Below are 16,104 nucleotides of genomic sequence, written 5' to 3' on the forward strand. Positions count from 1 at the left end.
TTATGTTCTTATTTATTGGCAAACCTTGAAACATCTCCTTTTATCAAGTGAGACTCTTGAAAAAATCCTACGTCAGCACATTTTCTTTTCAGAAAGTCTAAACAAGATGTGTGCTTTGTTGGTGAATTCAGGCCGTTCATGTTCCAAGATACCAATGTAAATTCAGTCATAAGAATCAAATGGAGTCAGAATAAATCTAGGTACACAGAACGGTGCAGCCTAGCTTCTGTAGGCCAAGCATCAGGTAATTTCCACCATGTCATTTAAAAGAAAAGACAAAATCTTACTTTGTAATTACACAATGCAATCGGTCAAGCAGGACTTACCATAATGAGATAACTATAATATCTGACAAGCAGTGACTGTTATTATCAAAACGTATTCATATCATCCCTAAAAATGCACAATCTATACATGTGGACATTCAGTGAGGTTCTGGTTTGCACTTGTGTTTGTATGTCACAGTGTTTTAGCCCCATGTTTAATTAAATATATGACCTTCATGACATTCTAATGCAAATTACTAAATGTATAGTAATATACAGTGAGGGAAAAAAGTATTTGATCCCCTGCTGATTTTGTACATTTGCCCACTGACAAAGAAATGATCAGCCTATAATTTTAATGGTAGGTGTATTTTAACAGTGAGAGACAGAACAACAAAAAAATCCAGAAAAATGCATTTCAAAAAAGTTATACATTGATTTTCATGTTAATGAGGGAAATAAGTATTTGACCCCTTTGACTTAGTACTTGGTGGCAAAACCCTTGCTGGCAATCACAGAGGTCAGACGTTTCTTGTAGTTGGCCACCAGGTTTGCACACATCTCAGGAGGGATCCTCTTTGCAGATCCTCTCCAAGTCATTAAGGTTTCGAGGCAACTCGAACCTTCAGCTCCATCCACAGATTTTCTATGGGATTAAGATCTGGAGACTGGCTAGGCCACTCCAGGACCTTAATGTGCTTCTTCTTAAGCCACTCCTTTGTTGCCTTGGCTGTGTGTTTTGGGTCATTGTCATGCTGGAATACCCATCCACGACCCATTTTCAATGCCCTGGCTGAGGGAAGGAGGTTCTCACCCAAGATATGACAGTACATGGCTCCGTCCATCGTCCCTTTGATGCAGTGCTGTTGTCCTGTCCCCTTAGCAGAAAAACACCCCCAAAGCATAATGTTTCCACTTCCATGTTTGACTGTGGGGATGGTGTTCTTGGGGTCATAGGCAGCATTCCTCCTCCTCCAAACACGGCGAGGTGAGTTGATGCCAAAGAGCTCGATTTTGGTCTCATCTGACCACAACACTTTCACCCAGTTATCCTCTGAATCATTCAGATGTTCATTGGCAAACTTCAGACGGGCCTGTACATGTGCTTTCTTGAGCAGGGGGACCTTGCGGGCGCTGCAGGATTTCAGTCCTTCATGGCGTAGTGTGTTACCAATTGTTTTCTTGGTGACTATGGTCCCAGCTGCCTTGAGATCATTAACAAGATCCTCCCGTGTAGTTCTGGGCTGATTCCTCACCATTCTCATGATCATTGAAACTCCACGAGGTGAGAGCTTGCATGGAGCCCCCAAGCAAGGGAGACTGACAGTTATTTTGTGTTTCTTCCATTTGCGAATAATCACACCAACTGTTGTCACCTTCTCACCAAGCTGCTTGGCAATGGTCTTGTAGCCCATTCCAGCCTTGTGTAGGTCTACAATCTTGTCCCTGACATCCTTGGACAGCTCTTTGGTCTTGGCCATGGTGGAGAGTTTGGAATCTGATTGATTGGTTTGCTTCTGTGGACAGGTGTCTTTTATACAGGTAACGAGCTGAGATTAGGAGCACTCCCTTTAAGAGAGACCTGTATAAACGTCACCTGGGAGCCAGAAATCTTGCTGATTGATAGGGGATCAAATATTTATTTCCCTCATTAACATGCAAATCAATTTTTAACTTTTCTGAAATGTGTTTTTCTGGATTTGTTTGTTGTTATTCGGTCTCTCACTGTTAAAATACACATACCATTAAAATTATAGACTGATCATTTCTTTATCAGTGGGCAAACGTACAAAATCAGCAGGGGATCAAATACTTTTTTCCCTCACTGTATGGAACGTAATATTTAAGTTTCTATCCACCTCAATATTGTGTGGCATTGCTGGGGAGTAATGGGGATTACACAAAATAAATCCAATCCTGACTGATGACATTTGGGAAGCTCATGCAGCATATTTGGCATTTTAAAACTATTTTAAGTATTAAAAAAAATAGATTGACCTTGCCCTTACAGACAGTGCTTTCAAGTGTCTCAGCTTAAGTCTGATCTTGTCTGCATTCACAGGTATACCAGAGACAAATAACACCTTAGATTACTTAGTCATCTTTTTGTCTGTGCTATGACGTGCTTTTATATGAAACACCTGAAAAATTTGAGACATTAGTCTTCCAAAGGGATGTGAAATTACAAAAAAAAATATCATTCAAAAGTAGGCTCTGAAATTCATGCAATTTTCCATTGGTACCTTGTTGAAACGAAAGAAGGATTTTCACCATAAGGCAGACTAGAGGTACTGGCCTAATGCTATCTATTGGGTTTAAACACAGGGGAAGTCTTCATAGACTATACATTTCTTATAATGGCAGAGTAATACAAACACACGTTAATCTGGCAAGAAGCATACAACCATCATAAAAGCTCATAGAAATCAAACCAGTCTTCAGCGCAGGCATGTAACACTTGTTCTTGAGTGTCTTCAAGAATGCCAGGACTGAGCTCAAGATAAAAAAGATTTTTCTCAAGGCCATGCTGTACACTATAACTATCTTCTGAATACTCCCAGCACTGCCACCCTGCCCAGGGTGTTATCTCTGGCAAATAAAGTATTTAAGTCTGTTTGTGAGCTACAGCTTCTATCAATAGTCTGTGCTCAAATATTTTTTTTTTTCCTTTCTTCTTTTTTTTGTATTACTCCCCTAAATATAGCTGGTGAATGAAGGCTGGCAAGCATTTTTCCTGCAATTACATGCTAGCGTGACTGTGGATTCAGCCATACATGAAAGCCCCATTGTCTGTGAAATGCACTCAACCGACCCCTAATTGGGTCTCTTACCCACTCTCTCTATGAACAGGCAAACCGCAGAGTTTAATTTAACTATCTCTTTAAAATAAAAAATAAAAAGAAATTAAGAGAGAGACAGAAACGAGCATGCAGACATGAAGATGAATTTTAATATGCTCTTTTTATATAAATTCAATTTAACAGAACAGTTAGATATGTTCCCGATTAAAGGTTGGAGAAGGTGGGGAGGGGCCTCTCTCTCTCTCTGCTTCTCTCACACCCTCTCAGACTCCAATTTGAAAAGTTACAAAGGACATTAAACTGCAGCAAGGGATTTTGGTATGTGAAACCTGTAGTTAAGCTTTGTGAAGGGTGCAAGATTAGCCAAACTTGGGAGACTTGAAGCTCGGGTCTGTTGAGGCCATTTTCTGAGAGTTTATAGATGAAACGAGCTATCTCCAGGATTTGAGAAACTCCATCCTGATAGGATCCAAAGGACACTTTCATTAGTACTAGAGAGGATAAAGCCATTGTAAAAACCCACAATCCATTGACACAGTTCCTTTGCCTTACTGTAAAACAGACCAGGAGCACTTAGAGCACAGCACATTTCAAAATGATCCACACCCACAAACAGTGCAGCAACATGGCTTTAGGGAAATCACTCAATGCTGATAAGAACATAAGAAAGAAACGATCATGCTCCAAGGATCCTATCCAGTCTATTTTTTAATGTTCCCAAATTATCGCTTCAACCACATTGCTGGGGAGTTTGTTCCAGATTGTGACGACTCAATGTGTAGAGAAGTGTCTCCTGTTTTCCCTCTTGAATGCCTTGAAGCCCGTCTTTCCATTTGTGTCCCCGGGTGCGTGTGTCCCTGCAGATCTGGAAATGCTGCTCTGGTTTGATGTGGTCGATGCCCCTCATGATTTTGAAGACTTGAATCAAGTCCCCACGTAGTCTCCTCTGTTCCAGGGTGAAAAGGTTCAGTTCCCTCAGTCTCTCATTAGGACATTCCCTTCAGACCTGGAATAAGTCTGGTTGCTCTCCTCTGAACTGCCTCTAGAGCAGCGATATCTTTCTTTAAGTGTGGAGCCCAGAACTGTACACAGTATTCCAGATGAGGTCTAACTAGTGCATTGTACAGTCTTAACATTACTGCCCTTGTTCTGAATTCTACACTTTTGACAATATACCCTAACATTGTGTTTGCCTTTTTTATTGCTTCCCCACATTGTTTGGATGGAGAAAGTGAGGAGTCCACACAATCTTTCTCATGGGTTACTTCTTCTAGTTCTATTCCTCTCATAGTGTAATGATATCCCTTTCTCATGAGTATGGCGACCTTACAAAGAGGATAGCAAAATATCAGTCATGTAGTCATGTCTCAGAGCAGAATTTTATTTACTTCTATGCAATCGATTGAAAGAATGCAGTATATATATAGAAGTGTTCTTCAAATCTGGACCTCCAGACTCAGAGCTCTTCTTATTTTCATTCATCCTGAGCTCATAATTAGTGAACTGCACTAATTATTCACTGAACTGAATAAATGTAATTCCCTTCTTAGGTCTAATCCAGGATATGATTTTTACAGACCTGTGAATCCTGCTGGGTTGTGGCCCTTGAGGACTGGATATGATATAGTGTGAGGTGCCTTCTGGATTAAAAGAACACTGGTAAACACTGTACACTGATTCCAAAACTAAATTTACAAAACATAGTAAAATTAGAATCTCATACTATCGATTTGTTTATGTTCTTTATTTTTACAGAAAAGGCATATCACACAGTTCTTCCCACACCACTCTTTTACCCCAACAAACCCCAGTTTGTTTTAACTTCACTCACACAATACACAAAGAGAATATCAATTGTAGGGGATTAGAACTGCTGTTAAAAGTCATTAAGCTGTCACTTTGGACATTTATTATGATTGGGGTTTTTATACATATGATGATTGGTAGAATTTAATCTCTAAACAGCATGTTGCAAGGATAGATAATTCAGGGGAAACAGGAAAAAATACTGCAAAGTTCAGGTGAAACAAGCAGTACAGCTGAGAGTAGCAGTTCCCTTGAGTACTTTTGGTTGCAATGAAGTGTAATCACCTTTTACCAAACCGTGCAGCTGTATATGTACTGAACAAAAAAAAGGAAAGACCAAAAAAAAAAAAAAAAAAAAAGGTCTGATTCTGTGGCACAAATGCAAACTACAGGCAAAATACAGGGTAAAACTAACCTAAAGCAAATTGTGCCAATTAAGTTAATGATAACCTTATTCATGTCCATTGAGTGAGTGAAATATCCAGTCTCTCACAGGAACTGATCTGGGAACCCTTGCATACATCTTGGGTGCATCTAGGCATACAACCAATATAATGAGTTTCAGTTCACAGCTCCACAATGAGAAAAAAAAACTTAAAGTAGTTTGGCCACCTCTTTTCTAGCCATGTAAAATAGAATAGAAATAGAAATAAAATAGAAATAGATTCTTAAAAATAACAAACATATACATACCTACGTACTCCTTAACCACTTAGGTCAGTTTTTAGGTACTTTGAATCTGGTCTTGGAGGGTCTACAATCCATTCAACCTGAGCCCTTATTTAGTTAATTACATACATTATTCACTTTAAACCCATTAAAACCCTTTTCTAGTCTGATGGACGTGTACTACCTGCTGGATTTGAAGGTGAGTAAACACCTGTGTCTAACACTCTCCAACAGCAAGAACCAGTTCCATTTGATTATATGAGGCTGCCTTGATACAGAGTTACCAAGATCCCATCCAGAAGTTGTCCACGGATGTCCACTGACGACCAGGAGCACCGCAGTTAGGAGAATAGTGTCTGAACCTGCTGGGGAGATCGGTAGAGAATGGACTCCGGCTCCTTGTACTGGTTCAAGGGGTCGGTGACGGCAGTGTGCACCTCACTGTAGGCTCGGCACACCAGCTCGGTGGACTGCTTGAAAATCTGTTCTCTGAAAAGAAAGACACACATATGTATCTAGGCATCGCTGGCTGATACCACTGACCGAACACACGTCCCTATCTATTATGGGTGCAAAGATGTTCTCTTTGTTTTGGTAGGATGTCTCTTTAGAAACTAGATGATGGGAACCTTAACTGAAGGCTGAAGGGGGGGGACTCACAAGTGCTTTTAAAAAAATCAAGGATCTGAAAATGCCTGGAAAGAAGGGTTCAGCAGGCACTTGAGAGATGCAGGTTGCCAAAGTTTGTGCAGTCTCTACATGACATGACACTACAGTATTGTCAAAGCATGGGGGGGTGCAGCAGAGCAGAAAATACTTACCTGCATCAGGGAGGGGAGGGAAAGGGCTGAGTTTCATTAATGTATATTGGATTTGTCCACATCGCCCCCTGTTCTTGCCGAGATCACTACTGCATCTCATCATGTGGGGCGGATAAAATACATAACCTGGACTGGAGTATATATATAGATGACCTTGCCTTATGCAAGCTGACAAGACTCCTATCATCTATAGCAGTGGTTCTCAAAGTGTGGTCTCCGGCTCACCAGTGGTCCAGGCCAGTGCTCCAGGTGTGCCGCAGACTGAAGCAAATGCCATACTTTTCGAATCAACCTGCAACGTTTATACCTTTTGTTTCGGACATTAATTAAAATTTTACTTATGAAATTTAATTAAAAAAAAAAAAAAAAGTTTGGTAAACTACCCTGATTAAATAAAAGCAAAATGTTTCCGTTTGATGATTTTCATTAATATTGAATCTTACCGGCTGGAATAAGCCATTCCCACCTAGCTGCTGCACTCTGTTAGAGACAGCCTATTGCAACACAGCACCACTCGTCCTAATAGGAGGGCATTAGGAAATAAATCCTAATATCCTAAAAAACAACTTATAGCTGTATTAAAAAAGAAAAAAAAAAGATATTTTAAGATCCAGTAATGTGTATAATATTGTTATTTCGAAATAAGTAAATGTGTTTTTTAAAGAGTCAGGGGAATGTTTGTGAAACACTGTCTATAGACACTGCTTAAGACCAAGGAGGAAACTTGTTTTGATTTTGACAAAGCAAGGTGCACATATAAGTTTAAATTGATTGTGTTCATTTAGTTTAATGTCAATACATTAGGCAATCATAAAAAAAGCTGGATACTACTGCCATCTAGTGAACTGCAAGAGACTGGTTAACTCTCCATGACAATACCAAAGAAGGGTCCTAAATTAATAATAAAAAAAGAGAGAGATACAAAAGATACAAGAGATAACTTAAGTATGTAATGAAAGCATATTTCCTTGATATGACAATGAGCGTCATATGACAGCACGTTCCATGCTAAATGTGACTGCATGTACAAACAGTAACAATAAAATGACCCCAACTTTAACCAGATTTATTCTGCTGAGTAGCTCTTTTTGGGCCCTTTAAGTATTATTGTCAAAAGCGTATGTATGACACCAAAAGCATTAAAACAATAAAAATCTGCTTTAAAAGGGTGGAATTGTGTTTGACTAATATAAAACTTAAAGGAAGGTTTGTGTTACTGCAGAGTTTCAGTCAATACGACTTTTTCCATTACTATTCTCTTCTTCAGACCTACTCCAAATCTTTCTGTCACTGACATAAGAGGCTCTACTTGAATTGGAATTGAACAGAGAACGGATTTATGAATGCAGCTGGAATGGCAAAACTGTACTTTACCCTAATCCTGTGTTACTGAATGACAATGCATTTGTTTTTGATGTAAAAGACGTAGGCACAGGTGGAATTTCTTCTGCTAACCAGAGAGATATGCCAGCAATTAAGGCTTGTAGAGAGAAAGAAATAAAACAAAAAACAGCAGTTGTCAATTACCAACTGTAAATGAAAACCGTTTTCACGGCGTTTCGCCACTTAATTTTATCGTTTGTGTTCTACCTTCACAATAATGCTCATTTCAATGTGCAAATTAAAAAACAGCTGCAAGTAACAATACAAAGCAACATTAATGACAATAATGACATTCAAACTTCAAACTTACTTTCACTCCTCATTTCTCCATCACACTTAGTATTTGTGACATTACCAATCTGTTCTGCTTTAGAAGGAGGTTCAAACAGTACACTGATAACTTTATACTAGACAAAATCAATAATGACAACAATAATGGCACAGTTTTTATTCTTATTATTTCTACAAAACTAACAATTTAGATTTCTAACACAGACAATCCAATGAAGGCCTCTCTCGAGAATTTGACAGTTTAAAAAAAAAGATAATTAGAGACCTCAAATGCCATTGAATAACTCTTGGAAGAAATAAAGTTTACACCACAAGACCCACAACAATGGCCTGGACAGACACCCCCCACCGCCCCACCCAGTGTCATGGCTTTTTACAGTTCTTTAATAACACTTTAACAAGCATAGAACTCTGTGTCTGTTGTGGGTACTATGAGGTGACAATTGTGGCCATTTCACTTTTGCTAGCTGGTAAGCTGCTCTTTGATGTTCCTGCTTCAAACACAGCAACACAGACTACATTGGGGAGTTTTCTTTAATCATAATAATTTTTCTTTTAAACATTTGTAGTTTGCCAAACTCTGCTTCAAGAGTATAGGCAGCAAACAACATTTGTCCTAGGCATAGAGCAGTACAAATTCATTGTTTTGTGTGATTGTTTGTTCATTTCTGAGAAGTCACCAAGTGTAATTAAGGATACTTTCATTGTATGTTTTGTATTTCACACACAGGGGCAGCCTAAATAGGATCAAAGCAGAGGTCTAAACCTGAAGGCAAAGAACATCTGAACCCATTGTGGGGTTGTGGCAACTGAAATTGCAAGTTTAAAAAATGTCCTTGTGATTCAGGGAACTGGTTTAAAACTGGTGATGCTGATTTTCCTAAAGTTCTAAATCAGTTGGAGAAGCAGACACTAGAGAATAATGCTAGTCATTAGTAAGTATATTCAAAATAACAAAACAAGTTGCAACTAACTGATTACACTGTTGTTCAAGCACATAGTATTTGCAATAGATAAGTACTCAAAGTAACATCCTGAAGACAACACATAAAATAACATGCACATCAATATGCTTTATTTAGTTATTGATGACTCCTGTATTACAGGAGATTTTATTCAGTGTTACTTGTGGAATTGAACTGCCACTGACATCCAGTTTATTAAGTTCACTTGACACTTTAAATCAATTGTAAAACATAAGAATTTCAGTTTAAAGATACTAAGACTATAAACATTGCTACTGTGTTTCTTTCCTATGCTGTAGTTTTCTTTCTTTTTTTTTAATAATACTTATTGCTACTTACTTTAGTGTTGCACTGAGGAGGAAGTTCAGCTGTGGCATAAGTAGAGAGTCTGGAGATGACAGGTACCGATCAAACTGAACCTGTCGACACAGAATCAAATCTGAGATTCTTCAGTACAGCACTCATGTGGAATCACCCGTGACATAATTTGGAATCATGAATAGTCAACTCAGTCTACTGCTAGGAGTGCTCATTCAGAAGGGAGACAAAGCATGCGTCCTCTGATATGCATCTGCAATGTTTTACACTACAAATCCTAGAATGCCCATCGTATTTCGTACACCAATGAGAGGATCTGGGTGCAGCTACATTTCAGCAGTCACATGAGGAGAATTACCTCACATTTGCCAAATTAACTTTCACCCAAACTAGCCCAGCTCTTCGTGACCATCAGAGATTGAGTCAAGACCAGATGTCTCAAGACCTGTTAAGATTGAGACCAAAACCAAGACCAAGACCAGACCTGTCGAGTTCAAAGTCAAGTGCAAGGCTGAATGGGTCAATATCAAGACAAAGATCAATATATTTTAATGTGCAAGCCTTATAATGTAAATAATGTTTACAATAAAAATTTGATACAATGATAAAACTGATAATTTGTTTTTTGTTTTATTTATTTTTTCCAAACAAATGCAAAAATCAGAACAACAAAACAAACAAACAAATCTGACAAAAACATTTTAGCTGTTGGTACATTAGTCTTAAAACAATAATATACCACAGCAGAGACCAAAAACTTTTGCTGGATTTAAATTTAATGAAGACTGGATCAAAAGAATAAATTCTTAAATTCGATGTGCGGGCATCTTTTAGTGCAAACAGTTTGTTTTCTGCATTTTCCACGAGACTGTAAAATCAGGTAAATTACATAGGTGAGGACAATCCAGACTATAGGACGCACCCTGCACTTTGGGCCAAGGCTTTTGCCAGATGCAAAACCATCACCTAATAAATTGTAAGAGCAGAAGCGCAAACTGTTTTCAATGGAAAGCCACACTTTTACTTACCATAGCTGCTTTCAGTGAGGAGCTGTCCATGCTGGGAATGTTTGCTAAAGGTCCCTGAAAGACAAAAATATAAATAGATATATTCCCATCAGATATGGTGCTGCCATTGCAGCTGTACATCTGGCAATTAAGGTATACCTATCAGGTATACTGAGTGGAGAAAGGAAACTGAATCGGGAAACAAAATACTAACATCACATAGGACGTCAAGACCATTTGGAAATATTTGGTGGAAACAGGAGCCTGAAACAGGAGTGGTTGCCTGTGTTCTCCTATTAAGGATCAGACTCGTTTGTGTCACACTACCAAAAGGTACATGCATTTAGGCAATTGGAAATCTTAAACAGATCTGCTGCTTATAACTCCACTGGTGCACCAATGGAAGAAAAGAACGCGGATAATTAGTTTTATGTGGAACTCCTGTTTATTTGAGTTCAGTGTGCATTCTGCCAGGTTTGCTATAAGGAACTGAAGTTATAGATATGAGGAGTCAGTGAGGTGTCAGTTGGTGGCAGTAAGCTTAAACAAAGGTATTTAAGCAGCTGCTGAGAAACAAAAAGTGAACAGAATGGTTTAGGAAGTCAAAAGAGGGAGAAAGCTATTTAGTTGCATTTCTACTTTTATACAGTCTTAGCATTAATAATCATGTTTTAAGTTTTTTTTTTTTTTTTTTTTCTAGTTTGTCTTAATTGTAGTTAATATAGTCCAGCTGTTGTGTTGGTTAGAGTAACCAGACTGAAGGAAAGGTGACCTAGTTTACGAATTTGGAGGTGGAGTCAATGAGAGTCAGTTGGTGGCATATACATCAACCAGTTCGTAATCCATCTACTTATATTACCCTGAATGCCTATAGCTTCCAATTTTAGAATCTTTGTTTGGTGTGGAACAATATCAAAAGCGTTCTGAAAAATCTATGAATATCATATCATATGCTTTCACGTGATCTACAACTGCAGTTGCATGTTAAAAAAACTTGAATAGATTAGCAACACATGATCTGCCTCATCTAAACCCATGTTGACTATCACCAAGAATATGGTTTCCATTAAGATGCTCCTCTATTTTCTGTCTAATAATTTTTTACAAAATTTTACAAGTAATACAGATGAGACTGACTGGTCTGTAATTTCCTGTCTCAGTATTGTTCCCTTAATTGTGGAAAGGTATGACATTTGCTGTCTTCCAAGTGTCAATTGGAATATTTTAGTTAGCAGCCTAATTTCTTTAAGGTCTTTTGGAAATATACCATCTGGCCCAGGTGATTTTTTTTTTTTTTTTTAATACTGCTAGTCCCTTTAGTACCTCCTCTTAATTTATCCTGATCTCTCTTAGAGCAGAGGTTCCCTAACGTTTTGAGTGGCGCCCCCCCTATACATTTCAGTCACAGCTCGCACCCCACCCCTCAAGTCTCACATGTTCATGTTTATATTACCATTTATATTTGTGAAAGCCCTAACATAATGAATACACTTTAATACTTGTTTTCATTTTACTTTACACACATTTATTTGGCCATTTACATTGGAATCTCTCAATGCATGAATGTATTTTTCCATGAACTAATTGTTAACCTGTGGCATGTTATCTGTTTATTCTTTTGTAAAAACCTCTGTAAAATACTGATTGAGAACATTTGCCACATCATTTTTGTTTTCTAAAAAGCTTTCAGCGGTTTCAGTTCCTCCTTTATTGACCTCTAGCTGTTATAGTATTGAAAAAAGCTATTTGCATTAGTTTTGGCTCCAAGAGCAATGTTTCTTTCTATTTCCCTCTTTGCTTTACTGATCTCTCTCTTAACATCTCTTTGCAGTTCTATATATTCTTTGTATTTTGTTTCATCTCTATCTCTTTTGTATGCACTATACAACATTTTCTGTCTTTTGATCTTTATTATTGCGTATTTTTATTACACCATTTCGGCCAATGGTTTTTGCTAAGTTTTGGTTTTGGTTTACATATTTCTCCTGAGCCTCTAGTAGTATATTTTTTTTAATATAACCATCCATTTTCAACTGCATCTGTATCCAGTGTGCCCCAGTCTAAGTCTTCTAAGTGCCGCCTCATACCTTCAAGGTTTGCTTTCTAATAGCTAACCATGTTGAGATTGCAGTTTGCCATTGGTTCTCTAACTAATGGCCATTTGACTCTATCTTGGTCACCTGAAAATATCAAATCAATGCAAGTGCTTTCTCTGGTTGGTTCCCTGACAAATTGAGTTACAAAGCAGTCATTTACCATTCTCAACCATTTCTATTTCTGCTTCTGTAGTCTCAGTCTATGTTTCAGAAATTGAAATACCCCATTATAACAGCCACATCCTTGCTACATGCAGTCCTGATTACACTGATTACAATGCAACATCTTTCTGAATTGGGTGGTCTGTAACACAATCCTCCAGATCTTTTATTAAAAAGTTTAACACACAAAGATTGTTTCTTTATCAGGATCTAAATTTGAGTTCTTCTACCTCAATGTAATTTCTGATGTATAACGTTACCACACCACCTCTTCGATTATGCCTGTCTCTCCTGAACTGTGTATCCTTTCAACTTGTATTCTTCCCCATCATTTTCTGTAAGCCATGTTTCTATCACTCCTACAACATCATAGTCACATGCCAGCACTGTGGCTTCTAGGTCTAACATATTGTTCTTTATACTCCTGAGGTACAAACATACAAACTTGATGTTGACATGTGGGATGTCAGAGTGTGCTCCAAGCACTGGTTGGAAGTAAGTGGATCAGATTGATAAATGTTTCATTCAGCTCCCAACTACACAGGGCTACAGATGCTGGCTGGGTAACTAAGATCCCTTGACCTCCCTGTAACCCCTGCCTTTAAGACAGTTAGAAGGCAAGAAAGAGAGGGGATTGATGCCTCTTCATGTAGCTCACCACCTTATATTGTGATAATTAATTTCACTGCATAATTTCTGAACTGCTATCAGCCTGTCTGAAGATTCATAGAATAATCATGGGCTCCATCCCCTCTGGTAAGAGCTAATTACTTTATACCCATACTTAGTCTCATAATGTCAGTATGCTCAGAACCCTCACAGTGGGTGTTTTATACTGAGGATATCTAAGCAAAACCTTGTCAAAAAAAGCTTTTGTGTTTTATGACCCATATACAGTAGCAGGATATACAAAAGCCTTGGTGGGTAATTACCTATTACCCTAAACATTTCTAGATGAATCTCATCAATGACGCATTACAGAGATGTTGTAGAAGGGCCTATTCAAACATCGATAATGATTTCCATCCCTAACTTGTTTGAACGTATGCTGGAAAGGTAATTACCCTTTCAGGCCAGCTGTTTGACAAATTGTGCCAAGTGCGTTATCTTGGTTAAAATTAGCAGCACACACCTTGGAGAGAGGTATCTGTAATCAGGCAAGGAGGAAACCATTTTAGAAAATCAGCTCAATAAAAACTGCTACTCCAAGTTCTGAAATCAACAACTGCACCTCAGATCTCTCCCAGCATGCTTTCATGACAATTAAGAGATTTAAGTGACAGTTAACACATACTTTATTTTGCTTTGAAACTCTTCAGAAATTGTACTTTTTTTTTATTAACATATTCCTTCTTGACAACCTGCCATACTTTTGTGAAGTGTTCTGGATATATTTGTTTGATGCACATTTTCTCCCATCTCAGCCACTGAACTCTGTTGCTCTTTCAAAGATGTCGTTGACCTCACAGTGGAATTCCTCACCAATTTTCTCCTTGCCTAGCTCCTCATTTTGGAGGTATGGCCTGATCTAGGCAGTGTCTCGATGGTACACTGCACCTTCCATTTTTGATGATTGAATCGACTGTGCTCACAGGGATATTCGTAGACTTCTACATTTCTTGTACCCTTCTCCTGACCTGTGCTTTTCAATGACTATATCCCTGACTTGCTTTGAAAGCTACCTTGGTCTTCATGCACAAGTCTTTGCTTGAAATTAAGTACCTGAAGGAACCTCACAGAGACAAGTGTTTTTATTTTGAAATCATGAGAAACACTATTATTGCACACAGACAGAGGTGTGGCTAATTAAGGTTATTTTGTACAACTGAATTAATTTAGGTTTGCCATGCCAAAAGGTTTGAATACTTATGCAATCATGATTTTTCATATTTTTTATTAATTTTTGTTTTTGCTTTGATTGTGCGGAGTAGGTTGTGTATATAACACATTCATTCCTACATAAAAGTAACATGACTGAAAGCTTTAAAGCAAGAAAAAGTGAAAACAGTGCGAGGGTCTCAATACTTTTACAAGGAACTGTATATGGGCTAGTGTACACATACATGTGTATGAGCACCCGACTAGTGCAAGATTGTATATGCATCAATTAATTTGCATGTGTAGACCATTAATAAAATAATGAGGCTGGGTCAGATTTGCACTGATCTCAAAAACAATCTTTAAAAAAAAGTTTCCACAACAGAAAACTTTACCACCTGAGGACAGCACTCCAAGAAACACAGTAACAGAAGGAAACAATGTCCAATGTGTCCTCTGATCAAACAGCTATACAGCACAAGCACAATACCAGTAAAATGGGATAAATGCCCTCCTTTGATTTGCAACCTTTCCGATTCCCTTATGTGTAGTGAGGTAAAGTGCAGGGTGGGTGGCTGCATGTCAAGACACGAGAGTCATGTGAAGGTCACAACACCAAATGTATGAATAGATAATGGTGAGAAAAAAAAAATGTGTCACAGAGTAAGCAATGTCTGGTGACTCGTTAGCACAGCACCCCTAGGACAGGTCTCCCAGGGACCTCTTCCTTGCAAGATTTCTTCTTGACAAAAACATAACAGTGTGCCTTGGAAATAACTACACTTCTTTGTTTTTTTTCTGGAGTATTTGGGGTCCTTCAATCATTCCCCACTGGACATGAAAAGGATGATGGTTTCCAGAATGAAAACTGAGACACTGCTTTAACACCAAAGGTTGTGGGAGTCTGGAACAAGCTATGCAGTCATATTGCAAATGCAGATTCCTTTAAGCTGTTAGTGGATGAGATCCTCTGATCAATAGGCTAGTAGGAAGCAAACCAGCAAGATGGGCCAAATGGCTTTTCCCTTGTTTGTAACCTCTTACGTGGTCTATAGCAGGCTTTCAAAGACAAGTTAGCAGTGTACTAAATCGCTTTTCCACACCCAAGTCTACATTAGATATAATATAGACACTGAACAGCTTCAACCAGGAGGCAGCTTTGTCAAATGAAGTTGCTTTTTGACTTGTGTACACATGAAACACATAGATCCAGTATATTTGGGGTTCAGTCATGGGAAATTGCAGTTCCTACTCTTTCCTGGTTCCTTGATGGTCCCTGCCCATGAATGTGTTGAAACCTCGGGATTAGGAGAATATCAATTATGGGGGTTTCAGGGTCTTGGCTAATGAGCTGTGGCCCATTAGAAAACAGTCTGCTGGTGGTCTCATTGTAGCTAGAACTGAAGAGCACTGCTTCTCCTTTTTGTACTTAGTTAATGATAGGATGCTCATCTGCAATAGGGTAGGCATAAACTTAAGCATCAACAAATCTATTGATCCACAAAAAAACTAGGTGTTAACGAAGCTGTTAAAAATGACAAATATAGTACAGTTTGTTCTGCATTACTGAATTCTCTCTCAAGGCTGTCCCTTTGAAGTGGTTTGGGCCTTGTTATGGTATGATGGTGTCACCAGCAGGGGTGAATCTGGATAAAATGTGGACTTTGAGCTATGTCTTATGCTAGCCACATTACATCTTAA

General features: G+C 38.4%; 1 protein-coding gene across 1 annotated transcript in view; it reads right to left on the reverse strand.

Annotated features, from left to right (window-relative positions):
- Nucleotides 1–4,796: 4,796 nt before the first annotated feature.
- The window catches only part of cog6 (component of oligomeric golgi complex 6), an 89,753-nt gene continuing 78,445 nt past the window's right edge, over nt 4,797–16,104 (reverse strand). Inside the window, exons 17-19 of the mRNA XM_066699903.1 lie at nt 10,349–10,402; nt 9,342–9,421; nt 4,797–6,031 (exon numbers count right to left, since the gene is read on the reverse strand). Of these exons, the coding sequence (XP_066556000.1) occupies nt 5,884–6,031; nt 9,342–9,421; nt 10,349–10,402 (282 nt within the window). The 3' untranslated portion in view covers nt 4,797–5,883. The remainder of the gene's footprint in view (nt 6,032–9,341; nt 9,422–10,348; nt 10,403–16,104) is intronic.

This window comes from Amia ocellicauda, chromosome 3 (assembly GCF_036373705.1).
Source record: "Amia ocellicauda isolate fAmiCal2 chromosome 3, fAmiCal2.hap1, whole genome shotgun sequence".
NCBI classification, from domain to species: domain Eukaryota; kingdom Metazoa; phylum Chordata; class Actinopteri; order Amiiformes; family Amiidae; genus Amia; species Amia ocellicauda.